General features: G+C 40.5%; 1 protein-coding gene and 1 non-coding gene across 4 annotated transcripts in view; both read right to left on the bottom strand.

Annotated features, from left to right (window-relative positions):
- Nucleotides 1-692: 692 nt before the first annotated feature.
- The window catches only part of LOC148852705 (shaggy-related protein kinase kappa), a 44,464-nt gene continuing 17,399 nt past the window's right edge, over nucleotides 693-27,757 (bottom strand). For 2 of the 3 annotated variants that reach the window (XM_088943631.1, XM_088943632.1), the window contains exons 7-13: nucleotides 15,042-15,098; nucleotides 14,815-14,955; nucleotides 14,692-14,742; nucleotides 14,289-14,384; nucleotides 11,802-11,885; nucleotides 11,590-11,692; nucleotides 693-1,121 (exon numbers count right to left, since the gene is read on the bottom strand). In XM_088943631.1, the coding sequence (XP_088799757.1) occupies nucleotides 1,033-1,121; nucleotides 11,590-11,692; nucleotides 11,802-11,885; nucleotides 14,289-14,384; nucleotides 14,692-14,742; nucleotides 14,815-14,955; nucleotides 15,042-15,098 (621 nt within the window). In that variant the 3' untranslated portion in view covers nucleotides 693-1,032. Of the gene's footprint in view, nucleotides 1,122-1,206; nucleotides 1,358-11,589; nucleotides 11,693-11,801; nucleotides 11,886-14,288; nucleotides 14,385-14,691; nucleotides 14,743-14,814; nucleotides 14,956-15,041; nucleotides 15,099-27,757 lie in introns of those variants that run through there. The other variant, XM_088943633.1, reaches the window with a different exon arrangement.
- Nucleotides 9,168-9,269, bottom strand: LOC148852706 (U6 spliceosomal RNA). The gene has a single exon (XR_016100054.1). It is a non-coding gene; the product is annotated as a U6 spliceosomal RNA (small nuclear RNA).

Here is a 27,757-nt window from a genome sequence, read left to right as displayed (position 1 = left end):
AAATTTCACAATTCCTGATCTTGTCTATAATGTTTCAGAGGAGGAGAATATAGTATTAATGCGCACTCCAGATGAATCAGAGTACGCATTGCAACATTGTCTTTTTTATTTTTTTTTTGCGCATTGCAACTTTGTTGGAGCATTGTGAAAGGTAACATTATACCATGGGTACATAGATTTTTTCAGAGCCCCCTGCAATTAGAAAGGGAAATGCTACATTCATTTGTTAGATTTCCAAAATGGAGGTGGCAGAGGGACATAAAGACTCTCCGCCCATTGGTTTAAGCAATGTTTTATATAAAATCATTACTATAATAATTACTAATAGATTGGAGTCAATCTTGCCAATGTTGATCTCCCCATTTCAAAATGCTTTCACTCCAGGGAGAAACATCACAGATAACACAATTATCACAACGGAAGGTCCTGCATTCCATGAAAGAGCTAAAAAATGTTGTATTTCTTATATGAACTTTCAAAATGTCCTGTCTTTGTACTTTATTCATGGTTAGTTATTAGACCATAGATTTAGAGTTATGTATCTATGGGATTTAAAGAGTTTTTTTAGTGTTTCAATGTGTACCACTTCGCAAGGCCAATATTTTGAACCTTGCATTTGTGCATCTACAGCACAAGCACAGATAGAAAAAGAAAATTCAGAAAATTCCGAACCCTGAACCGGGATAGAAAAATGTTTTAAATCCTCAAACTGAGATATGAGGTGTTCCTTAATTCCTCATTTATGAGGTCACTAATTATTATGCACAACAGCATGTCTCATTGGAAGCTCAACTATTCCATTACGTTTCCAACTCTATCGCTACTGGACAAATTGTTCTGGAATTTTCTTTGTAACACAAACAAAATGGAGAAAATAACACAAACAAAATGCAGAAAATAGAAAATAAAGCTTGGGGGAGTGGTAATGAAAGGAAAGTAAGAAAACAGAAAATTTATACATTTCTCCATGCTGGATCAGATTGCTGATGGAATGGGGAGGTGCGATCAAGTTGTAGCATTCTCCAAAAGTTGCTAGACGTGTAACGCCATGAATAAGTTCTGCTTTCTTGCATGCGCTGGAATAAGTTTTCCAAGAATCTCTGGGGGAATGCCTGAGAGCTCTGTTCAAAAGATAAAATAAATTAATGAAAAAAAGCATCCGCCACAAAAAATGAATAATATAAAACTTGTCGTTGAGTACCATATGGTGGGTATTTTGTATGTTTGACAGTTTTTGCAAAAATAATAGTGAAGGGCTAAGGGACCTATTCTTTTTATTCTTCCCCTTATGTTCCTGCAGGCTGGGTGAACAAAAGAACCACCTGATATCAACAGGCATGTAGTGAGCCTGCTAGGTCTGAAAAGCACAACCTAAGGTCTGTTAGAGCAAGAATTTCAGATCTTTATTATGCATATATTATTGATGTTTGAGTCAAAGATATTTTCTAAAATTTCTAGAGAAAAAGTACAGGAAAAAAACTTGAGAAATTTCTAAAATTCTCTCTTCTTCCCCTCTTCTCTCCTTTCTTCATTTCTCTATCTTCTGTTTTTCTCCCTCTGTTCTGGTTTATGACCGATTGCAGGTTATTTGATATGGCATCAGAGATAATCCAGTAACCTGCAATTCGATTTTCTTCTTGATATCCACAATTACAGAGTCGAGAATGCAATTCTGAGAGAGAATCAGATATGCTCCAGCTTGAAGGGGAGTGTTAGAATCATTAGAATTAGTTGACAAGGACATTCTTATCCTTTCCTTGTTATTTTTCTCTCTTATATCTGTTGTAACTTATCTAAGGGCATTGTTGTCATTTCAGCTTTAGTTAAACGTTAGTACAAATTGGGTCGACAGTAAGGAGAGTTGAGTGGGATTTCTCCTTGCTTGTCTTCCCTCTTTTCTTCTCTTTCTCTCCCTACCTTCTTTTTCTCTCTCTTCCACTTTACTTTTCTTTATTGAAGTTGGAACAGTCTGTAAGCTGAAGAAGTCACTTTATGGCATTAAATAGTCACCAAGAGCATGGTTTAAGATGTTCAAGGCAGCTCTTGTTAGCTTTGGTTATATCCATATCACACTCTCTTTATAAAGAGGAGAGCTACTTTGGCTATATTTTTTATTGTTTATGTAGATGATAATTGTAATTGCTAGTGATGATGTGTAGGAGGTGGAAAGTCTTAGGAGATTTCTCAATACTGAAATTGAGATTAAGAACTCAAGGGAACTAAGGAACTTCTTGGGGATGAGGTTGCTCAGTCCAAAGATGGCATCTTCATATCATGGAGAATACCTTTTTGGACCCACTTTCGAATGATTCTAGGATCTGGGACCTGGGCTTTAGAAGAGGTTTAAGAGAGAGTGCATCTTTGATTAACCTTCTTAATATCCCAGAGAATACTTTTTTGAGTCCATTTTCGGATGACCCTAGAATCTGGGTTCCCTCACCAGATGGACTTTTCACTTGTGCCTCTTTTTTCAAATCCCCAACTTCAACTACTTCACAAGGGGTGGACTTCCTTGTGAAAGAAGTTTGGTCAAAGCCTATCCCACCTAAGGTTCAAGCTTTCTGCTGGAAATCTTTCCTTGAAAAGGTTAACACTTATGATGTGCTGCAATAAAGACAGCATGGTAATGGACTGGAAACCCCCAAAAGGTAGTAAAGTTAAACTGAAATTTGATGGAATCTCGATGGCGATCCTGGCATGGCAGGAATTGGTGGGGCAATTAGAAATTCGAAGGGCAGATTTCTGGCCCTTTATTATGGGTCAATTGGTGTGGCCAACTCCATTAAAGTTGAATTATTGGCTCTACTACAAGCCTACAAGGTCTCAGAATTGTTAAGCAGTTGGGCCTCAGACAAGTGGAGGAGGAAGGTGTTATGGACGCCTTCCTCGGGAAGACGTACCATCGCCGCCGGCAGCAACAGGCCCCGGGCCCACTGCCAGCAGCAGCAAGGATTCAGTGATGCTCATCCTACCCGGTTCGGCAACAGCAGCCTTATCTAGATTAGATTAGCTCATTTTGCTTGTTCTTATCTTATTGTTCTTATCTCTTATCTTATCTTGTTAATAGCTTATCAGATTAGGATTAGCTTAGCTTATCTTATCTTGTTAGTAGCTTATCAAATTAGGATTAGCTTATCTTATCCTTAGCAAGATAAAACTGGAAGTCTCCCTATTCAGCAAGGAGACTCCCTTTGATTAGGACTCTTGTAATCTCCTATTTAAGGAGACCCCATTATTGAATGAGATATCAAATTATTCAGTCAAGAGTGAGTTAGGAAAGTTGGTGATCTCTTGGACAAATCACCGAAGGTGCCAAGATAGGTTCATCACGAGCAGGAAGGAACAAGGGAAAACAGGAGGTTTTCCCTGTGGACCGACCCGTGACGAGATCCTATTCCCGGGCCCTCAACAACTTGGTATCAGAGCAAGGCGTCATGGGAGATCTGGAGCAGCTACCTTCCAGGGTCCACGACCTCGAGCACCAACTCGTGGAGACCAGCTCCGAAGTTCGTGAGATCAAAGGTGAAGTGCGAGAACTGCGACGACTAATGGAGATGTTTCTTTCCAGCAGGGAAAGGAACTCTGACGGAGGGACAGCAGTTACCGACCGCCGGCCAGATCTGCCAGAGTCTTCCGGCGAACAGCAGTCCATTGGCCATGGAGCAACCATCATCCCCAAGTACAGCAGGCTGGAGTTCCCATCATACAACGACAACGGAGACCCCCTAGGCTGGCTGTATCGCTGCGAGCAGTTCTTCCGGAATCAACGGACAAATGACCAGGACAAGGTAAGCCTAGCCGCCTTTCATTTAACAGAAGAAGCACAGCTTTGGTTTTATCGGTTAGAGCAAGAAGAACCCGGGCTCAGTTGGCCCCAGTTTAAATCCTATTGCCTTCTTCGGTTCGGACCCCCATTGACCAGCAACCCACTGGGCGAGCTAATTAACCTTAAATAGACCGGAACAGTTGCTGAATACCAGCGACAGTTCCAAACCCTCCTCGCAAGGGCATCCTCCGTGCGACCAGACCAGCAAGTCGATATGTTCACAGCAGGGTTAGCAGAACCCCTGCGAGTGGATGTCGAGATGCAGAATCCCCCAAATTTGGTCACAGCCATGAACTTAGCCCGCGCATTTGAGCGCAAGCTGCTGCTCAGCCGCGGAATTTTTAATGTGGGTCGTCCACCAAACTCGTGGGTGCCCCCAAGACCAGCAACAACGACCCCCTCTTCTGCTACCAGCCGGGAAATGAAGCCTCCCACGACCACCACCTCTAGAGCAGTGACAAGTACAGGCAGTAACATAGTCACTCCTCCCATCAAGCGCTTGACCAGGGCAGAAATGGCAGAGCGCCGAGCGAGAGGTCAATGTTTCAACTGTGATGACCTCTACTCGGCAGGACATAGATGCAAGAGGCTTTTTTGCCTTCTCATAGATGAGCAAGAGGAGGAAGGGGAACCCGTCACATTCGAACCAGAGATCTCTCTCCATGCGATCACCGGTATTAAAACCTCTCAGACCATGCAGTTACAGGCACAGATCGCAGGTCAGCCGGTGCGCATTCTCGTCGATTCAGGGAGCACACACAACTTCATAAGTGAACATGCAGCCCTGCAGTTAAAACTACTAATGGAACGGCCGCGACTACAGGTAGCCGTCGCAAATGGTGAAAAAGTTCACAGTCCAGGGATTTGTAAGGACGTCCCAGTACAGGTCAATTCTGAACTAATTCTTGTTGATTTATTTGTACTCTCATTGGATGGGTTCGATATTGTTCTTGGGGTCAAATGGTTAATTACCCTAGGCCCGATTTTGTGGGACTTCAGCGCACTCATCATGACCTTCCACCTGAATGGCAAGCAAGTTTCATGGCACGGTTGCAGGGTGGAAGAAAAGACACCGCAGGTTCATGCACTCCAGACAGAACCGGAAGCCATGGAAAAACTTCTCGCCGAGTTTTCAGATCTGTTCTAGGAACCGAAGGGCCTTCCCCCTTCCCGAGCTTGCGACCATCGTATTCCTTTGGTGGCGGGTTCAGCACCAGTCGTTGTCAGACCTTATCGCTACCCTCACTTACAGAAGGATGAGATAGAAAAACAATGTACAGCGATGTTGAACCAAGGGATCATACGCAAAAGTCACTCCCCCTTCTCTTCACCGGTTTTGTTGGTGGCGAAGCAGGATGGAACGTGGAGGTTCTGTGTTGACTATAGAGAACTCAATAACTGGACGATCAAAGATAAGTTCCCTATTCCCGTTGTTGACGAACTGCTGGACGAGTTGCATGGTGCCCAGTATTTCTCTAAATTGGACCTCAGGTCCGGATATTTCCAAGTTCGCATGGCTCCCGGTGACATGAAGAAGACTGCTTTTCGCACCCACCATGGCCACTTCGAATTTTTAGTCATGCCATTCGGACTCTCCAATGCACCATCTACATTTCAGTCACTAATGAACGAGGTATTCCAGCCCCATCTACGCAAATTTGTTTTAGTTTTCTTTGATGATATCCTCGTTTACAGCAAATCATGGGTAGAGCATGTCCACCATCTGAGGACCGTTTTCGTACTCCTACGCCAACACAGCTTATTCCTGAAATGGTCCAAGTGCTCCTTTGGGGAGCGACAGGTTCTTTACCTCGGCCACATCATCCATGGGCAGGGTGTAACAGTTGATAGTTCCAAGATTTAGGCTATAACAGAATGGCCCAAACCTCAATCCGCCAAGGCCTTACGCGGGTCCTCGGTTTAACGGGTTACTACCGCAAATTTGTACAGAACTATGGAGTGTTAGCAGCCCCGTTAACCAACCTGTTGAAGAGAAACTCCTTCTGGTGGGATGACGCAGCTGATGAAGCTTTTCTGTCACTGCGAAATGCACTGTCTTCAACCCCTGTCCTGCAATTACCTAATTTCGCCCTCGAATTTACAGTCGAGTGCGATGCTTCCGGAGTGGGTATCGGGGCCGTACTACAGCACCCCATCTGCGCAAATTTGTTTTAGTTTTCTTTGATGATATCCTCGTTTACAGCAAATCATGGGTAGAGCATGTCCACCATCTGAGGACCGTTTTCGTACTCCTACGCCAACACAGCTTATTCCTGAAATGGTCCAAGTGCTCCTTTGGGGAGCGACAGGTTCTTTACCTCGGCCACATCATCCATGGGCAGGGTGTAACAGTTGATAGTTCCAAGATTTAGGCTATAACAGAATGGCCCAAACCTCAATCCGCCAAGGCCTTACGCGGGTCCTCGGTTTAACGGGTTACTACCGCAAATTTGTACAGAACTATGGAGTGTTAGCAGCCCCGTTAACCAACCTGTTGAAGAGAAACTCCTTCTGGTGGGATGACGCAGCTGATGAAGCTTTTCTGTCACTGCGAAATGCATTGTCTTCAACCCCTGTCCTGCAATCACCTAATTTCGCCCTCGAATTTACAGTCGAGTGCGATGCTTCCGGAGTGGGTATCGGGGCCGTACTACAGCAGCAAGGGCACCTGATCGCTTTCTTCAGCCGCAGATTGGCTGACCAGCATCTGAAGCTTCTAGCCTATGAGCGCGAACTAATCGGCCTTGCCTGAGCCATCCAGCACTAGAGGCCGTATTTGTGGGGGCGGTCATTCATCGTCAAAACTGATCATTACAGCCTCAAATACCTGTTAGAGCAGCGTCTCACCACTTCCCCTCAGCAGCATTGGGTTAGCAAACTGCTCGGGTTTGACTTCCGGGTGGAATATAAGGTGGGATCCTCTAATCGCGCAGCTGATGCCTTGTCTAGGCGAGAAGACGTGATGGTTCTATGTAGCATTTCCCAACCTCGGATCTCTCTGTTTGACGACATTAAGAAGGCAGCACCACAGTCCCCAGAATGGTCGCTCTTACTGCAGAAGATCCAGACCGGCACGGCCGACCCCGATTGGTCACTTCACGACGGGTTGGTACTGTATAAGGGACAAGTTCATCTTCCAGCAGACTGCCCGTTGATTCCCACCATCATCACCAACATCCATAACTCCACCCACGAGGGAATTCAAAAAACACTATACCGCGTCCGGTCTGATTTCCATTGGCGAGGTATGAAGACTTCTATTCGAGATTTTGTCTAGAATTGCTCCACATGCCAACAGCACAAATGGGAAAACCTACACCCGGCAGGCCTCCTTCAGCCCCTTTCCATCCCATCGCAGATCTGGGCCGACATCTCCATGGACTTCATTGAGGGACTTCCCAAGGTAGGGGGCAAATCAGTTCTCTTTGTGGTAGTCGACCACTTCTCTAAATACGCGCACTTCATTCCTCTATCACACTCGTACAGTGCCACTTCGGTTTCCCTCGCCTTCTTTACACATATTTTTCGCTTACATGGGTTGTCGGAATCCATCATCAGCGATAGAGACCCGGTCTTCACTAGTGCCTTCTGGAAAGTGTTATTTCGACTACACGGCACCACCTTGGCCTACTCATCAGCTTACCGGCCACAAACCGACGGTCAGACGGAAGTGGTTAACCGCACTATCGAGATGTATCTCCGCTGTTTCGTAGGCGATCAACCTCGACGGTGGTTGGAATGGCTTCCTTGGGCCGAGTACTGCTACAACACAGCCTACCATTCCTCCCTCGGCATGACTCCCTTTCGCGTCGTTTACGGCAGGGATCCTCCCCGCTTGCTGTCCTACGAGCCTGGATCTACTCGCTTGGACGCAATCGATCACTCCTTACAGGACCGCGACGCCCTCCTCGCCGACGTCCGCATTCGCTTACAGCAGGCCCAGCTCCGCATGAAGCTCCACTATGATAAGCACCACCGGGAACTGTCGTTCGATCCAGGACAATTTGTTTGGTTGAAGCTCCAGCCCTACCGGCAGCGCTTCTTGCGCCACAAGGCTGCCCTGAAGCTGGCCCCTAAGTACTATGGGCCCTACAAGGTTCTGCGACGGATTGGCAGTGTGGCCTACCAGTTGGAATTGCCAGAGACTAGCCGAATTCATGATGTCTTCCACATCTCCTTGCTGAAACCATTTACGGGTGTTCCCCCGGACCAAGTTCCCTCCCTGCCACCCTTGAAAGATGGCAAACTGGTTCCCCAGCCTAAAACTGTCACCCGCTCTCGTTTTAATCGTGGAATCCTTGAAGTCTTGGTGGAATGGTGTGATCTACCACCAACAGAAGCCACATGGATCCCATTGGCAGAGTTCCAAGCCACATATCCAGCTTTCGAGCTTGAGGACAAGCTCGTAGTCCAGGAGGGGAGTAATGTTATGGACGCCTTCCTCGGGAAGACGTACCATCGCCGCCGGCAGCAATAGGCCCTGGGCCCACCGCCAACGGCAGCAAGGATTCAGTGATGCTCATCCTACCCAGTTCGGCAACAACAGCCTTATCTAGATTAGATTAGCTCATTTTGCTTGTTCTTATCTTATTGTTCTTATCTCTTATCTTATCTTGTTAATAGCTTATCAGATTAGGATTAGCTTAGCTTATCTTATCTTGTTAGTAGCTTATCAAATTAGGATTAGCTTATCTTATCCTTAGCAAGATAAAACTGGAAGTCTCCCTATTCAGCAAGGAGACTCCCTTTGATTAGGACTCTTGTAATCTCCTATTTAAGGAGACCCCATTATTGAATGAGATATCAAATTATTCAGTCAAGAGTGAGTTAGGAGAGTTGGTGATCTCTTGGACAAATCACCGAAGGTGCCAAGATAGGTTCATCACGAGCAGGAAGGAACAAGGGAAAACAAGAGGTTTTCCCCGTGGACCGACCCGTGACGAGATCCTATTCCCGGGCCCTCAACAGAAGGGGACGCCAAAGTTGTCATCTCTTGGGAAAAAAATAACAGACATATTCCCTGGACTCTCAAGAATGCTTTCAAGGAAATAGAAAGGGCTGCAAGAGAGCTGAATGCTGAATTCAAGTGGGTTAGAAGAAGCGCAAATGGGCTAGCTGACTCCCTTGCTAAACAAGGGGTAGATAGACAGCAATGATTTTTCACTTATTTTAATTTAATATATCATAAATTTCGTCAATCAAAAATATATATACTAATTGTAATACATTCATATATATATATATGTATATTTATTATATAAATATATTCAAATTTATTCAAAATTATAAATCAAGCCAAGCTCGCATGCTTTCGAGTAGAACTTTTTATTTGTTGAACTCGAATTGAGCCTAATTGTTTCTTGATTTGTGTGTCATCCTTACGCAGGGGCCATGCTAATCTTCTTTGTATCATTCCAATTTTATCGGATGTCTCCAAAGAGACAAATTGAGTCGAGCCTAATTGAACTTGAACTCAAACTATTTGATTAAAGTTCAATTTGATTGCACCTCTGGCTGCTACACCCATTGATTTGAATCATAAACTATCTACTTCTGATGGGGAATTGTTGGATGACAGGGGAGTGTTTTAGAGGTTACTTGGAAAGTTGTTATCTCTGAGTGACTCACCCTAATAATTCCTATGTGGTTAGTGTTATCAATCAATTCATGAATGCTCCTGGGGATACACATATGGCTACAACAAAGAGGATTTTGTTCTATTTGAAGGGTACACTAGGAAAGGGTATTTTGTTTGCAAAGCATGGCCACATGAAATGGGAAGCCTATATAGATGATAGGCACTCCACATCTAAATATTGCACTGTGGTAGGAGGAAATCTGGTTTCTTAGAGAAGCAAGAAACAGTCAATAGTTGCTAGAGGTCTTCAGCTAAGTAGATGTTAGGGCTATATCCCATGGTATGCTAGAATTGTTATGGTTGCGGTCTCTAATGGATGAAATGGGCATTGGTTATGATCAATAATATTGTATTGTGATAATCCAGCTGCCATTAATATTGCACATAACCCTATGCAGTATGATCGAAGAAAACATATTGAGGTGGATAGATATTTCATCAGGGAGAGAGTGGCATCTGGAGAAGTGTGTTGACCTCCCATTGCTTCTGAAGAGAAATTAGCCAACATACTTACTAAAGGAGCTCCCAAGTCTAAGTTGCAATAATATATAAGCAAGTTGGGCATGATTGTAATCTATGCTCAGCTTGAGGGGGAGTGTAGCAATATTGGGCCAGATAGGCCATAATTTATCTTATGCTATGGACCTATTAGCACCTTTTATTGTTTATTTAAGTATCCGCCCCCTTAAGGGCACTCTTGTAAATGTACCAAAATTTCTAATTAGTGCTAATAAAAGCTAATTAGGGGATGTGATGAGATTACTTGAATTTCTCATCTCCTTATCCCTTTCTCCCATTCTTTTTTCTCTTCTCTACTCTTGGTTTGATTTCTATTTATTTGCATTCTTTCTTTTTCTTGATTATTTCAGATTATACTATTGCTGTTTTTCCTCTCATAACACTGACATCCAGCACTGTTCACGCATTATTGAACTTATTGTTGTTGCTCACCTTTCTGATTCAATCAATAAATGTTGGAAGTTCTACATATTTTTTCCATATCCAACAACTACAGAGTATTATTCACCGGCTCTTGTCCTTCCAGAGAATACTGGTGACTAAATTTTGCCAATACTAGATTGTTGTTTTGAGGAGTTTTATTGCATTAATAGCCTTGCAATTTTCTTATATATCAATTGTTTTATTCTTCCAAATAGAAAATAGTTTATTATGAGTAAGTGAATCTACTTTTTAAAGTAATTAAAAGTTTATCTTTTCTTCCTAAAGTATGCATTCCTGACCTCATTTCTTTATCTGACCATGTCCTCCATGCACCCTATCATAATCCTATTCTTTTTCTACATCATATTTTCACCCCTCATATTGGTTATACGTTGTCAGCACATTGTTTAACTAGTAAACAATAGTTGAAGTTTGTTTCCAGTGACTTTTTTCCCTTTACCTATCTACTTTGCTTTTAACCTCCTTTACCTTTCGTAAATTCTAAATCTAGAGTTTGGAAGGTAAGTTTTAATGGAGGTCTTTTATTTTAAATATGTCAAAAGTCCCCTGATATGTTTAAATGTGTTAATGTAATTAAGATTTTGTCTTCTGTAAATGTGCGGAACTCTAATTCATTTGAGTAAACCAGAGCAAGTTACGTTGTGGCTACCTATTTACCCAGATACAGCAAGGACACACCTGAAGATGGTGTTGGATATGAAACTTACACAAGAAAGTTTAGTATCCAAGACGAGATGACACCCTTGACAAAGGGTATCATAGGTGACTATATCTTAGTTTCCTTGACTACTAATACATTAGCATATTCTCCAACCACACTTCTTAAACTTTTGAAGGTGTATAACACTTCCTATTTCTTCTTGTGCTTTCTATTCACACATAAGGATAATGCTACTATTGCCCTTTATGACAATTGGCCATATTCCTACAAACAGACTAGAAAATAAATTTCAGAAATCTCAGAATACCAAAAATTCAAATTACCGAAGATTATGAAATTGCCACATGGTAAGGAAATGGGAAAAATAGCATATTTCTCGAAGGATTTTCCATGCTTTCCATGTCTACACCACTTCAAATCATCCTTCTTAGACACTAGTGCTCCAACAACAGGCATAAATTTCACTTACAGAAGAATCATAAGCATCAAAAGTTTCCTCACCCTGTGGTTTGAAATTGAAGAGTGGAGGGAGAGGGCGACCATTAGGAAGGCGAGTATTTGGATCTCTTAATTCATCAAAGAAGGGATGAATGCAAGCTTCCAACTGCCATATTGTCACAGGTAAAAGATTAATAAAACTTCAACACATAAACAATTGACTCCAAATGATAGGATCAAACATGCCAGGAAAATTATATTTAAGTTAAACTTACAGCTGTACATCGTAGATTAGGAGAGTACTGCAGGAACCTGGAGACAAGGTCAACTGCTTCTGGGGGTAAAAGTTTCTGAAAAACCTGATGAAGAAAAATAGAGTAACAAAAGGTCTCACTCCACAGAATATTTCCTACCATAGAAAATATAAATGGATGCATAAATGACAAATATAGACATGAATATTGACAAAATAGGCAGATGGGAAATAGCAGTTTAGATTCAAACACTGAAAGTGCATAGATCCCCAAAATGTACTATCACAATTTGTAAAAACATTTAACAAAGATAGAGAGGCAAAGCATCTCCCAATAAACTGGATTCCCACACCATGATATCTGGATACATGTGTCATATCCCTAATATGGTCATTTGGTTCCATGAAAACAGAACTTTGGGCCTGGACATCAGGGATGTTTAGTAAATCCCTCTCAAGAATAACATACCGGAGGCAGTGATAAATTCCTGGTGGTTGGATTTCTATTGGATGGATGTTGGGCAAGGTATCTCCATATTCATAAAGCTAAGAGAAACAATTTAGGATACAATTTTAAAAATCCAAATAGGAAACCTAACATCAAGTCCAGATAGACATCTATGCTCAGCTTGAGGGGGAGTTTTGTGTAGCCTAGCATTATGGGCTTGGACCCATTTATGTTATGTTATGTTAGTTATCTTTGTTTCTTTCTTACTACGCTTAATAGGCCTGGGTTTATTGTGTTTTCATTAAGTTTCTTCCTACATACTAATTAGAGACAGATTGGTCATTGCCTTTCTTCCTTAATGCCCTAATATAAAAAAATGTTGGGGGCTGTTGTAGGGTGTGCCACCCATTTCATTCAAACTCTTATTCTCTTATCTTCTTCTTCCTTCAAGGCTGAATGTAACAAGATTCAGTGTTATTAATAAATTTATGTGATTTGTATACATTTCCCTAGCACATCCAAGCATTTCCATGCCAATTGTCCGTATCCATACATTTCCAAATGTATCCGTATCCGAACTATCCCATATGATACCCAATACTGAAACTTTAATCCTTGAATACAACTAGTAAGTGCGCTGTTGTACTGGTGGATTTTTTGCCTTTCAACCTAAAGAATAAAAATCTAGCTTCAGATCATTTTACTTGTAGCTGTATCAACATTTTGAACTTGTAGTTGAACCACTCACTTGGATTGATTAACCATTTATTTGCAAAAAAAAAAATAATAATAATCAGCTTTGTCAACAACCAAATGACCATTCTGGTTGAACTGCTAACCTATGTAACCAGGTCAATGGACCATGGATAAGACTTTATTCTCCGTTTTTGTTTTTTGGTATTCTTAGCCGTTTCCATCATTAACAACAAAAATTCTCAGTTTTCACACATTTTTGTTTAATATGACAAATATGTAATATTGAAGACACATTCAATTTTTTTTATTATTTAATTTATCACATCACAAGTTAACTTGTTTGATTGAAAGGGAAATGAAGTTCCAATTGATTTTTAGAATATTGGTTTTCTGTTAGTGTCTTATATCCCATGGTCAAATCAACTATTAAAACCAGTCAACCCATCAACCAAGATTGTGGGTCTATTTACCACAAAACTACTTGCCTATAAAAAATTATTTACTTGGTCAACAACATGTTGACTTAGCTAATTGAGCCATTGAATTGTTGACCCAATCAATGGGGTCACAAGTTAGACATGAATTCTCTTTTTCTCCTGATGGAGAATTCCATTTTCATCATCACTAATAAAAATAATTCTTATATATCACACTTGTTTTTTTAATATGATGAATATATAATATTGAAGATGTATCTAAATTTCTTTACAAATTTTCTACATTTTTATGCCTTTATATTTTAGTCTATAATTAAATTTTTATATTTAATTATGACATCATGGGTTGACCCATTTGACCCAAAAGGTTCAACCATTGACCTGCCACCTAGACAAAAAAACAATTTTGTTTTACAATTGGTTTTAATTTTTTTATATCATTTACATCATTAATAAAATTATTTTTTGTTTAATATGACTAATATATAATATAAGCGGTGTGCCCAAATTTTTCTATAAGTTTTTGTAATTTCATAGTCCTCCATAACCTAACCTTCATTTTTTTGCCTATGCTCACCTAAGATTTGCACTAGTTCCTGCTCATTCTTTTAAAGCCTTCACAAGATACACTTATAAAGGCTCTTTTTTGTACATGATCTTAAGGGTTGCTTGCCCTCCTTTTCATGATCGTAATACATTATACTTATCAAAAAAAATCTATAGTAGAAATAACTCCAAGTTAGATTTTCTTCACACTAATTCCCATAATTAAATTTTGGGATTTGAACCCAAAAGCAGCAAGTTAACTCGTTTTGCCCTGACACCCATGTAAAATAGCTAGTTCTTTGGAAATTAGAAAGAACTAGAATTAAATTATATTAGAATTATGAATTAATGTGCTATGCATTGATGAAAATTATGAGCATACCTTGTGCCATGGATGAGCCTTAATCTGTGGGAACTTAAATTCTGTATAGTTTGGATTCATGCATTTGATCTCCTCCCTGGTAGGTGTACCTAAAACCTGCATAAAAGTTATTAAACACATAATAAGTTCAAAATTTAGAACCATGAAACCCATTTAGGGGCCATTTGATAACAGCTGAACTGGCTGAACTGAATTGTTTATTGTTTTGTCTTTTTTTGGATAAATAATTAAATAACAAAACATTTAAGGGTATAGTAAGCAATCCAGTTCAGTTTCAGCTATTAAAGAGGTTACAACCTCCTTAACAACTTACTAAAAGACAAAGAAAAAGGTCAATTCAATTCAGCCAATTCAGCTATCATCAAACACCCCCTAAGATGTCATGGTTGGTAAATAATATCACCTTGATGATTTCAACTAGTTGATCGACTCCACTTTCACCAGGAAACAAAGGCTGCATTAAACAAAGGATGCATTAAACAGGACACTAAATATGAAGTCAAAATTTTCGAGGGTAAAAGACTACCTGCCCAAGGAGTAGTTCTGCCATCACGCAACCTGTAGACCACATATCTATTGCAGTTGTGTATTCAGTAGCACCAAAAATGAGCTCAGGGGCACGATAATATCTTGAACAAATGTAAGAAATATTAGGTTCTCCTTTCACCTAGGTAAAAATTAAGACAGAATCAACCTCAGCCAAGTAAAATGTCAAAATTAATGGCTTGTAAAACATTGGATACGAAAGCTTACTAATACTTTCGCACTCCCAAAATCACATAATTTCAGCAGATGTGTATGTGGGTTCACCTGAAAGTAAGAGTAATGTGTTTAATAAGTCAAGTGGCATCCAAAAATAGAGCAAAAAGACCATTCATGTAAGAAACATAATAAATTCCAATTTGGGATAAACCTGCCTTAAGCAGTAGAGAAATAAAAAGAACCCAAATTCATGAAACAAATGTAACTTCGGGAGTAGAAATCTTGCCATGTGCTTCAGAACACAAGTGACATCCAGAAATCAACTGAAAAAGCCATCTATGTAAGAATTCTAATAAATTCTAATAAAGTGGGATTAACCAGCTAAATTTAAGCAATAGAACAGTAAAAAAACACTCAAATGCAAACAGATTAAAACCCAGGAGCAGAAATCCTCTAAAGAGATTTAGCTACTATCTTATTTCTCTCTTTATCCATCATAGGTGGGATCTTCCTTAGTTCTTTTTTTGGTTCTCTTGCTTTTTTATTTCTTTTCCTTTTCTTTTAGTTGGCAAGGGGATATAATGTATTTAGGATCCTAAGTCAGAAATTAGGAGGTAGGTATAGGAGGTCTATGTTTTCTACTGTACCAATAACAAGATTTTTCTTTTTTTTCTTTTTTTTTTTTTTCTTTTGAAACAGGTCTACTGAGAACAAGATATCAAGATCAAAGAATGTTGTTAAGAAAGCAAATAGATAGAAGAGGGTACAATAAAAATCAAAACCTCCCAATTCAAGTTGAAATAAACCAGCTAGCCAACTACCCCATCCCAGCAAACTGAAGAAGCTAATCTGGAAGGGTTTAGCCACAATAGAACACACTTCTCTCTAAAGCACCCCCTCCCAGACCCTCCAAAATGACAACTAATGTAAGAGAATCTCTGTTGCAAGCATACTCTTCACTAACTCAATTAGAAAGAAGTTAATCAAACCATTTAAAAAGGTATTTGCCTCATGTAGTCAATAACTGGGAGAATCAACATCATCATCCAAGCCTCATCCCAACTATATGGGGTCAGCTACATGAATCCTTTTTCACCAGCCAGTTTTGTTTATTGCAATATCTTTGTTAAATTATTGGCACTTAAATCATTTCTTACTACTTCTACTCATGCCCTTCTCTACCCCTTTCCCTTCTAGCCCCTTTCAATTTGCAACAAATCACATCTTCTTACAGGTTGGATAGATAGTCAACAGAATTGGATTGGAATTCTTTCTTCCTATAAGTCAGTCAGAAGCCCTTTACCATTGTCTATCTGCCTATCTGGTTATAGGCCTATTATGTTGAGACCCGGTAAGTAGGGGCAAATACAACCAGGTTCAACCTATGAAACCACATGAAAGAAGAAAGACTTGTGTGGATCACTTGAAAGGGTCCATAATGATAGCCACTAGATGAGCCCAATGTTTGGTTTCAAGCTTTTTACTTTGGTCAGTTGTATTTTAACAACTGGCTCAAGTACTTGTATCCAGAAGAAAACCAGTCCAAGAATTTCCTACTTGGCTACTTGTATAACAAGAAAAATAAGAAGAAAAGAGAGAGCTGTTCAAGAGAAAGAAGAGGTTGGAATAAAAGTGGAAGAGAGGAGAAGAAAAAACATTCCTCTCTCACTCCCTTAGTCTCTTTATATGTGTGCTGGATTAATTTAAAGGAAAAACTAAATGGGTGCCCCTGGTTAGGCAGCTGACCCAATAAACATAAGAACTGATGTATTAAGGGCCCATAAAGATAGCCCATTACAGAAGAAATAGAACAATAAACACCTGAACTAAAGCAAGGCCCATTTGGCCCAATCTCTCTACGCTCTGCCTCAAGCTGAGCATAGATGTCAATCATGCCCAGCTTGCTTATGTAGTGTTGGAGCTTTGCCTTAAGCAATACCTGAGTCAAGATGTCTGCCAGTTGTTCCTCTGAAGAGATGAAAGGGAGGCACACTTCTCCTGAGGCCACTCTCTCTTGTATGAAGTGTTTGTCTACCTCAATGTGTTTGGTTTTGTCATGCTGAACAGGGTTATGAGCAATTTATATGGTAGCCCAATTATCACAATATAACATTAGTGGCCTATCATAATCAATTCCCATCTCTTCTAAGAGAGATCTGCGCCACAACAACTCCAACATCCCATGAACCATAGCCCCATACTTTGCCTCAGCCAAAGATCGGACAACAACAGACTGCTCTTACTCATGAGACAATATTTCCAGCCACCATGGCACAATAACCCGATGTGGATCTTTGTCATATCTGCCCAGTCATCATCTGTATACACTTCTAATTTCATATGTCCACGCTTAACAAAGAGTATACCTTTCCCAAGAGTACCCTTAAGATAACACAACACTCTTTCTATTCTACAGCAGCCATATGTGTCTCTAGGAACATGCATAAACTGGCTAATCACACTCACAGCATAGGAAATGTTTAGCCGAGTCATATACAAGTATAGAAGCTTCCCCAACAACCTCTGAAACACTCCCCTATCAGTCAAGAGCTCCCCATCATCAGCTGAGAGCTTATGATTCACATCAACAGAAGTGGAAGCAGGCTTGGCACCAAGTTTCCTAGTCTCAGTGACAAGGTCTAATACATACTTTCTCTGGGAGATGAAATCCCTCTTTAGCCCAGCAACCTCAATGCCCAAGAAGTACCTCAACTCTCCCAAATCTTTAATCTCAAATTTAGAGTTAAGAAAGTATTTGAGATCATGAATTTCCTATGCATCACTACCTATGACAACAATGTCATCCACATACACAATGAGGAAGGTAATATGAGAAGCTTTTCTATTCACAAATAGAGTGTGATCTAATTGTATTTGTGTATAACAAAACTGAATAAGTGCAGTCCTGAATCTATCAAACCAAGCACGAGGAGACTACTTTAAGTCCATAAAGAGATTTCTTCAGTTTGCACACCTTACCTTGCATCTCCTTACCATACATTCCAGGGGGAAGGGACATATACACCTCTTCTATCAAGTCACCATTCAAGAAGGCATTTTTGACATCGAATTGGTAAAGAGACCAATCATAGTTTATTGGCAAAGACAAGAGAACTCTCAAAGATGTCATCTTTGCCACTGGAGAAAAATGTCTCCATTCAATCAATCCCATAGCCCTAGGTATACCCCTTGGCAACAAGGTGGACTTTATACCTCTCAATCTATCTATTAGCATGGTACTTTATGGTATAAACCCATTTACATGCTCCTTTCCAACAGTTAAGCCTACAATATACCAAGTATTGTTCATATGAAGTGCTTCTATCTTAGTTCTCATAGCATCCCTTCATTCTGGCTTGGATAAGTCTTCAGATGCATTCTTAGGGATAGGTTGGGATGAAATAGAGGCCAAGAACGAAAAGTAGGAAGGGGACAACAAATTGTACGAAAGGTGTTTGGAAATGCATTGAACAGTACGTTTCCTTTTACCTTTTCTTACAACAATGGGTACGTCAAGGTCTGGGAATGAGGGTATTGGTTGTGGTTCTACAAGACCTGTCCTCTCTTCAGTGGTTGGAAGTTCCAGAGGCTCACCTAGAGATGGGGGAACAAGCTGTCCATGCCTTAGTATTTATCATTGGTGCCACCTTTGAAGAACAGGTGGTGTATGAACATAGGAGGACTAATAGGAGTCAAAAGAGCTAAAGGAGGACCAATACAAGAGTCAATAGGAGCTGGTAAAGGTGGGGGAGAAGCAAAAACTAATTGGAGGGCTCCCCCTCAGAATAATGTCTATAAAAGGGGGTTGACTATGCAAAAGTGACATCCATAGAAACAAATCGGATGCCACTATTGGGATCAAAGCAACAATAACCCTTCTGTGTGAAGGCATACCTTAGAAAAATGCACTTCTTGGATTTGGGTTCAAACTTATGTCTTTAGAAACTAGGAACATGAACATAGCAAGTGAACCCAAAGACTCGCAAAGGAATGGAGAAAACTTCAAGGTCTATGTAAAGAGACTGGGCTGAATGGACCCTAGTATCTTTTCTTGTAGTATGTTTTATTTATTTGTTAGCTAATGAGCCTATCTTAATGGGCATAGCTATTTCTTTTGCTAGTTCTCTTTATGTTACTGCCTAGCTGGCCGCTCACTTAAGGGTATACTTGTAATTATGTTAAGATTGAAGTTTAGTAAAAGGATTAGAGAAGGGAGGGAAGAGACATTCGAACTCTTCTTCTTCTTCTTCTTCCTCTTTTCTCCATCTTCCTTCTCTTGTACTGTTGTTCTCTTCTTTTCTTCCTCTTTTTTCTCTAATTTTCCCAAGTTTACATCAGATTTAGAGGACTGATTTACAACTTGGTATCAGAGTAGGTTTCTTTCTTTCTTCTTTTCTTCTTCCTCTTTTCCCATACACCCTTTGATTAAAAAAGTGTACAGAGAGATAGGTTCTCTATAGTTCGGAGGATCTTTGGCCTAGTTGGTAGAGGGCTTGGAGAGTGTAAATCTGGCCGGATATTGCCAAGAAGTGGTGTTGTACTGTTTCTGCCCAAAACCCTAGCCGATTAGAGATTTTCAAAGTTACAAGTAAAAGTAAAGCTTTGGGTGTGGCGCTTTGTGCTTGGGAGGTGTCTTTTGACTTCTAAAAGAGGACAGTTCAGGTTTGGAAGAGATTGGGTAGCTCTAGTAGGAGTGGTTGCATCTTCTATCTTTCTCACCAACAGTCGGACGCAGTGAAACCCTAGTTTTCAAGCATCTGGGTACTGGTTTGACTTCAAGTAAGTTTATAAGGACCAAATTTCTGGCTTTTTTTATTTTCATTTCATTAATGGAGCAATACGGAAGTGAGTTCAAGCAGGTGCCGGTTTCCGGGCTTGGCTCGGTAGATTCCGTTTTGACTGGTGTGACAACAATCAAGCTAGATGGGACAAATTATTTTGCTTGGGCACAATCTATAAGGATTTATGTCTGTAGTAGAGGAAAATTAGAGTACCTCACAGGCAGTAAAGTGAAACCCGAAGAGACAGACCCTGAATATAGAAATGGATGCATAAGAACTATACTGTCATAGGATGGTTAGTCAATTCTATGCAGCCTCATATAAGTCGGCATTATCTCTGGATGTCCTCTGCCAAGGAGATCTGGGACAGTTTTACTGAAACTTATTCACAAAAGTTGAATGTGGCTAGAGTCTACAAGCTGAAAAGTGATGTGAAGAACCTAAGACAGGGGGAGAAGAGTGTGGCAATCTACTATTCTATACTAAAATGCTTATGGCAGGAAATTGATGTTATAGAGACAGTTGCATGGGAGACTAAGAATGATTCAAAAATGTTTAGGAAGTTGATGGAAAGAAACAGGGTGTTTAAATTTCTTACTGGACTCAACCCTGAGTTTGACATCATTAGGCAGAATATTCTAGCCAGAGATGATGTTACTCTTGCCCAGGCATATGCTATGGTGAGCAGTGAGGAGAGTAGGCGGCAAGTTCAGTTACAGAGTCCACCTACGGAACACTTTGCACATGCGGGAATAAAGTCGAAGGGTCCAACTAAGAAGAAGGAGCAAGTATGTGAATATTGCAAGAAACCAAGGCATACAAAGGACACTTGCTGGAAGCTTCATTCTAATTTTCTTCTTGACTGGTTTAAGAATAACAACAATTTTAAGAAGGGTAGTCAGATAGGAAAGCCAAAGACAGCTAATGTTGCCACAGTACCGGAAGGAGGAAGTAAGGAGAGTGAAGAGAAGTCCACCATTGAACAGTTGGCAGCAATGAAGGCAGACTTTGAAAAGTATGGTAGGCTGTTAAGTCACTTGGAGGCTACTATTTCTACATCTTCAAGCAACACATCATCATCATCAGCATTTGCTCACTCAGGCATTCATGCTTGTACAAACCATGCTTCAGTTTCAGGTAATCATAAAATCCCTTGGATCATTGACTCTAGTGCCCCAGACCATATGAGCAGCTTGTCTAACCTTTTCTATTCATACCACTTGGTTCTGGTGCATCAGACCATATGAACAACTTGTCTAACCTTTTCTGTTCATACCACCTTCTCTCTGGTAAAGAGAAAATATCCCTTGCTCCCATTTCTAGCAAAGGGGATATAAAAACCTCTGACACCCTTTATTTATCCTCTATTTCTCATGTCCCTAAACTTAATACAAATCTTTTATCTGTTAGCAGCCTGACAAAATCCATGAAATGTAGCATAAGTTTCTTTCCCACTCATTGTGTTTTTCGGGACCTACAGTCTCAGAGGACGATTGGGAGTGGCCATGAGGCGAAGGGAATATACTTGTTGAACATACCTCATAGTGCTCTTGGACCACCTCATGGAGTTGCCTTGGAGTCGGTCTTGTTAGAGTCTATTGACAAAATCATGTCATGTCACTTTCGGTTTGGCCATTTGTCTTTTTCTGCTTTGAGTCATTTATTTCCAGAGATATGTTTAAGGGGGTGTCTTTATCAAGTCTTCATTGTGAGTCGTGTGAACCGGCAAAGCATTGTAGACAATCTTATTCAGTAATAAAAGATCTATTTCTCCTTTTCATATTGTTCACTCTGATGTGTGGGGGCTATATCATTTGCCTACTATGGGGGCTTACAGGTACTTTATCCTTTTTATTGATGATTAGTCTCGTTACACTTGGATTTATCTCATGAAATCCAGGGATGAAGTATCAACTATTGTGCAAAAATTTCATGAACTCATTCTTACCCAGTTTAACACCCGGATCAAAATATTCCATTTTGATAATGCTAGGGAATATCTTGAGAAAACCCTCTTAGCCTATCTTGAAACTTTTGGTGTTATTCATCAAAGTTCTTGTTCCTACACACCACAACAGAATGGAGTGGCGGAAAGGAAGAACCGACATGTGGTTGAAGTTGCCAAATTCCTCATTTTTGCATCCCATGTTCCTATAAAATTTTGGGAAGATGTTGTCCTTACTGCTACCTTTTTGATTAACCATATGCCTTCCTGGGTTCTTGGCTTCAAAACCCCCTTTAGCCTTCTCTTTCCAGATGAGGATCTCTTCTCTCTTCCTCTCCGTGTTTTTGGGTGCACTTGCTATGTGCATGTTCACAGCCATCAAAGGCACAAATTTGAACCTAAGGCTCGTAAATGTATTTTTCTGGAATATGCCCCCACACAGAAGGGATATTGCTATTTTGATCCAGTTAATGGCACTCGTTTTGTATCTTGTGATGTCACATTTGCTGAGACTACTCCTTTCTTTAGTATTCCTCCTGAGGGGGAGAAATCTGAGGAACCCTTTGCTATGTCTCCAGCAGTTCCTTTTCTTGTTCCTTTTGAGTCATCTCATGAGGTGTCCACTTCTCCCACTGGGCCAACCTCAAATATTCCTGTCCCTCCTCCCCCACCTCATCCTTCTGTAATTCCTCCTCATCCTGTACTTCAAAGGTGGTACCAAAGGCACAAATTCAGACATGGGCAAGTTGTTTCCACTCCTACAGAAGAACCTCTTGCTCCTCCCATCATTACTGAGGTAACAAGGTAACAAGTCAGCCTTCCTCTGACCCAGCTACATCCTTCCCAGACCTTGATCTTCCTATTGCTCTCTGCAAGGGCAAGCAGAAGTGTACAGCCCATTGAATCTCCAAACACTTATCTTATAACCTTCTATCTCCTACCTACTACTCTTTTCTTGCTTCTGTTTCTTCCCATGTGATACCCAGGTCTGTACCAGAAGCCTTATCTAAACCTAAATGGAGGGATGCTATGATGGCTAAACTAGATGCTTTGCATAAGAACCATACCTAGGATATTGTTGACTTGCCTGAAGGGAAGGAACCAGTGGGTTGTAAATGGGTATTTGCCATTAAATATCACTCTGATGGCTCTGTTGAGAGGTTTAAGGCCAGGTTGGTTGCTAAAGGCTACACTCAGATGTATGGTATTGACTATCTTGAGACATTTGCTCTTGTGGCTAAGATGACCTTAGTCCGGGTTTTGTTATCTCTGGCTGCTACTTTTGATTGGCCTCTCCACCAGTTTGATGTTAAAAATGCCTTCTTGAATGGCAATCTACATGAAGAGGTCTATATGTCTTTGCCTCCGGGGGTGTATGGAAAGGAAATGCAGGGAAAGATGTGTAAACTGCAGAAATCTCTTTTCAGTCTCAAACAGTCTCCTTGGGCTTGGTTTGAGTGGTTCAGGGCTGCTCTTGTCTCATTTGGTTACACACAAACTCAATCGGATCATACCTTGTTCTTGAAAAGAAGTGGCTCTCTGGTGACCTTTTTGATAGTCTATGTTGATGATATTGTGGTCACGGGTAATGACAAGAGGTTAGTAAACTCAAAAGATTTCTTAACTCTGAATTTGAGATCAAGAATTTAGGAGATCTCCGATATTTTTTGGGCATTGAAGCTGCTCGATCTAAAGATGGTATCTTCATTTCTCAACGCAAATATGTCCTTGACCTCCTTGTTGAGACTAGCAAATTTGGTGTTAAACCAGCCTCCACTCCTATTGATCCTAATCACAAGCTATCTACTACAGATGGTGAACTTTATCTGATAAGGGAATGTTTCAGATACTGCTTGGGAAGTTGTTATATCTTTGCATGACTCGGCCGGACATTTCCTATATAGTGAGTGTTATTAGTCAATTTATGCATTCTCCTAGAGATACTCATTTAGCTGCTGTAAAAAGAATTCTGTGTTACTTGAAAGGTACTCCAGGGAAAGGTATTTTATTTGCCAAACATGGACAAATGAAGCTGGAAGCATACACTGATGCTGATTGGGCAGGATGTATTGATGATAGGAGATCCACCTCAGGTTATTGTACTTTGGTGGCAAGGAATATTGTTTCATGGAGGAGTAAGAAACTGTCTATAGTTGTCAGATCCTCTACTGAAGCCAAATATAGGGCTATGGCACATGGTGTGTCAGAATTATTGTGGCTACAATCCCTTTTAAAAGAATTGGGAGTTGACTATGAGAAGCCAATGATGCTCTACTGTGACAACCAAGCATCTATCAATATTGCATATAATCCTGTTCAACATGATAGAACTAAGCACATTGAGGTTGATAGACATTTTATATGGGAAAGAGTTTCCTCAGGAGAAGTTTGTTTGCCATTCATCACCTCAGAAGAGCAGCTGGCTGATATTTTGACCAAGGGAGTTCTGAGAGGGAAGCTGACACATTATAAGCAAGCTGGGCATGATTGACATCTATGCTCAGCTTGAAGGGGAGTGTACAGAAACTAGACTGAATGGGCCCTAGTATCTTTTCTTGTAGTATGTTTTATTTATTTGTTAGCTAATCGGCCTATCTTAATGGGCCTGTTATTTCTTTTGCTAGTTCTCTTTATGTTACTGCCTAGCTGGCCGCCCACTTCAAGGTATACTTGTAATTATGTTAAGATTGAAATTTAGTAAAAGGATTAGAAAAGGGAGGGAAGAAACATTCGAACTCTTCTTCTTCTTCCTCCTCTTTTCTCCATCTTCCTTCTCTTGTACTGCTGTTCTCTTCTTTTCTTCCTCTTTTTTCTCTAATTTTCCCAAGTTTACATCAGATTTAGAGGACTGATTTACAACTGTCTAGAAAAAGAACACTTAAGGAAGATTTGAACCCCAAAACTCAGGAAGGCATACGGTTAATACGATATGTAGTTGTCATCACTACATCACCCAAAACCTTACAGGGACATGGGAAGCAAAAAAGATGCTTCTAGCAACTTCCACAATGTGCCGATTCTTTCTCTCCACTACCCCATTTTGTTTTGGAGTGTGGGCACAAGAGCTTTGGTGAACAACTCCAAACTTCTCAAAATAAGAGGCAAGATCCTTCTTAAAATACTCCTTAGCATTGTCTGATCGGAATATTTTGATCTGGATGTCAAATTGGGTAAGCACAAATTCATGAAACTATTGAACAAGTTTAGGCATTTCAGCACGTGAACACACAAGATACAACCAAGTGTAATGAGAGAACCCATAAGATACAACCAAATTTTTTGTAGCCTCCCATGCAAGGTAAATGGTAAGGCCCCAGCAAATTCGAGTGAACAATGTTAAAAGGAAAAATGGATCTTTTATTACTTGTTAGATAAGAGTTTCTACAATGTTTTGAAAACTCACAGGACTCACAATGTGGACTCAATATACTGACTCCTTCAAACAGTGAGGAAACAAAATCTTTAAAGAAGAAAAAGATAGATGACCCAAGCGATGATATAACATGACATAACTAACTCTGAAACTGTAGATCCAAAAGCTGATTTTTGAGGTAGTATTTGGCTCTATTCATGCATGTCCAATAGGTATATCCCATTTGCCTCAAGGCCACTCCCAATTACTAACTGAAAGTAGGTTGGTATTAAGTTTAGGTACATGAAGCACAAAAGTCAAAGTAAGGAAGTCTGAGGTTCTAATGTCCCCCCTTTCCTGAGATGGGGCAAGAGAACCATCAGCAAGGGATATTTTGTCACAACCATATAAGAGTCGGTAAGTAGTGAATAAAGTGGAAGCACTAGTCATATGGACAGAAGCACCAGAATCTATTATCTAGGGGATCCTACCTGAGATGGAGGCATGATTCATAGTAGCACGAATACCTAAGTGATCATTGGTAGAGGGGGGAGTTGTTACTGGGTGGAGCGGAAGCTGAAGTAGACTCCAGATGACTGATGATGCAGCCATATTTCTCATATTCAGCCTTATAGACTTCTCATCACATTGCCCCTTCTCAGCATTACAGGAGGTGGCTACATCAGCCTTGCCTCCTTTCCCATTCCCACTCTTTCTATCATTGTTATTATTATTCTTGAATTTGGGGGGTAGGAACTTTGGATGTAACTCCCAACAGGTATCTTTTGTGTGCTTTGGCTTCTGCAGTATTCACACACAACCTCCTTTCTCTTGGTGCCACTCTTTTGCTTCGTCCTAGAATTTAGCAAAGTGTTCCATTGGGGCCTCCACAATCTGAACCAGTCTCTTGCTCTCCTTAGTACTAACCATAGAATAAGCCTAAGAAAGGGTCACCTCATCCTCAGCTAACACATTTTTTCTAACTATATCATACTCAGGATTGACTCCGGTTAGGAACTCAAAAACTGATTCCTCTCCAGTAATTTCCTATGAGTTTCAACATCTTTTGTGCATCCCCATTGAATTGTCTCCATCAAATCAATTTCCTACCACATAGACCTCAATATTGAGAAATACACAACTAATGGCTTCTCCCCCTATCTCAAATTATTCATATCATTCTTAAATTTGTAGGCCCTAGCAACGTTTAACTTCTATGAATAGGTCTCCTTGACAATATCCCACACCTCCTTAGCGGTCTCTAACCACAAGTAGTGTTGACTAATATGAGGTTGCATAGAGTTCACCAACCATCCTAAAACAGTGTAATTATCCTGCACCCACTTCTAATGGGTAGGATCATCCTCCTTGGGTTTTGTCTTACTCATAGTGATATACCCCCATTTTCCTCTACTACAAACATGAATTTTTATTGATTGAAACCATGCCAAATAGTTTGTGCCATCTAGCTTCATAGTAGTCATTGCCCCACAAAGATTCTCTACAAACCCCTGACCACATCCAGAGTTTGTAGGGTATTTTGTCTCACTTCTAGTATGCTCCATTGATCAAACAGAGGCAAACGAATATTAAAATAAGATACTACTAATCAAAAAACACTAACATGAGATTTTATGTAGTAGAAAACTAGGGTTTCACAGCACCCAGCAGAATGGGAGAAAATGGACGAGAGAGGGAATTTGTGGCCACTCCTACCAGGGATTCTAGAAACTTCTCCAACTAGAGTCGATCTCCAAATGGGTCAGTAAACTCCCTTTTAAGCCCCAAGCGCCAGCTTCAAACTATCTCTAAACCCCTTAGTCTGATTTCTCCAATCAGCTAGGGTTTCTGGGAAAAATCTCCAAGAACCTGCCTTGGGCCTCAATTTAAATGATAAATCTTCTCCAGAAATCTCCCCTAACTAGGCAGCACCGATCTTCAATCAATCAGCATCTTACTTCTCCATACACATTGTATATGGGCCTAAGAGAAGAAAAGCAATAAGTGGGAACTTGCTCTGGTACCAAGAAGAAAACCAGTCCAAGAATTTCCTACTTGTATAACAAGAAAAATAAGAAGGAAGAAGAGAGAGAGAGAGTTGTTCAAGACAAAGAAGAAGTTGGAAGAAAAGAAGAAGAGAAGAGAAGAAAAAACATCCCTTTCTCACTCCCTTAGTCTCTTTATAAATGTGCCGGATTAATTTAAAGGAAAAATTACATAGGTGCCCTTGGTTAGGCAGCTGACCCAATAAACATAAGAACTGATGTGTTAAAAGCCCATAAAGATAGCCAATTACAGTAGAAATAAAACAATAAACAGCTGAACTAAAGCAAAGCCCATTCGGCCACCAAACTAAGGCCCATTTGGCCCAATCTCTCTACATATCCCTCTACCTCTGCTCTAACTGCTGCTAATGTCTCCAGGGGAAGAATCCGAAGTAACTGCAGGAATAGCATTCCCCTTCATGTTCTAGAGTCTCTTTGGTACCAAATGAGGATATAACTTCCAACAAGTGTCCCTAGTATGTATTAGTTTCTTTGAGTAGTCACATACAACTTCCTTGTTATCTTCCCATTTGCTCTCCTTTTCCTTTAACTGGGAGCCTTAGGTTTCACTATAGCTGTGTAGCACGAGCTGTAGAATTAACAAAAGGGGTTTGCAACATGAGCCATCACCTATTCTCCTCAGA

Source organism: Nelumbo lutea, chromosome 5 (genome assembly GCF_056320005.1).
Source record: "Nelumbo lutea isolate HS-2025 chromosome 5, American lotus-T2T, whole genome shotgun sequence".
In the NCBI taxonomy this organism is placed as follows: Eukaryota; Viridiplantae; Streptophyta; class Magnoliopsida; order Proteales; family Nelumbonaceae; genus Nelumbo; species Nelumbo lutea.
The sequence above is the reverse complement of the archived record's forward strand: the minus strand, read 5'-3'. Positions and strand labels throughout refer to the sequence as shown.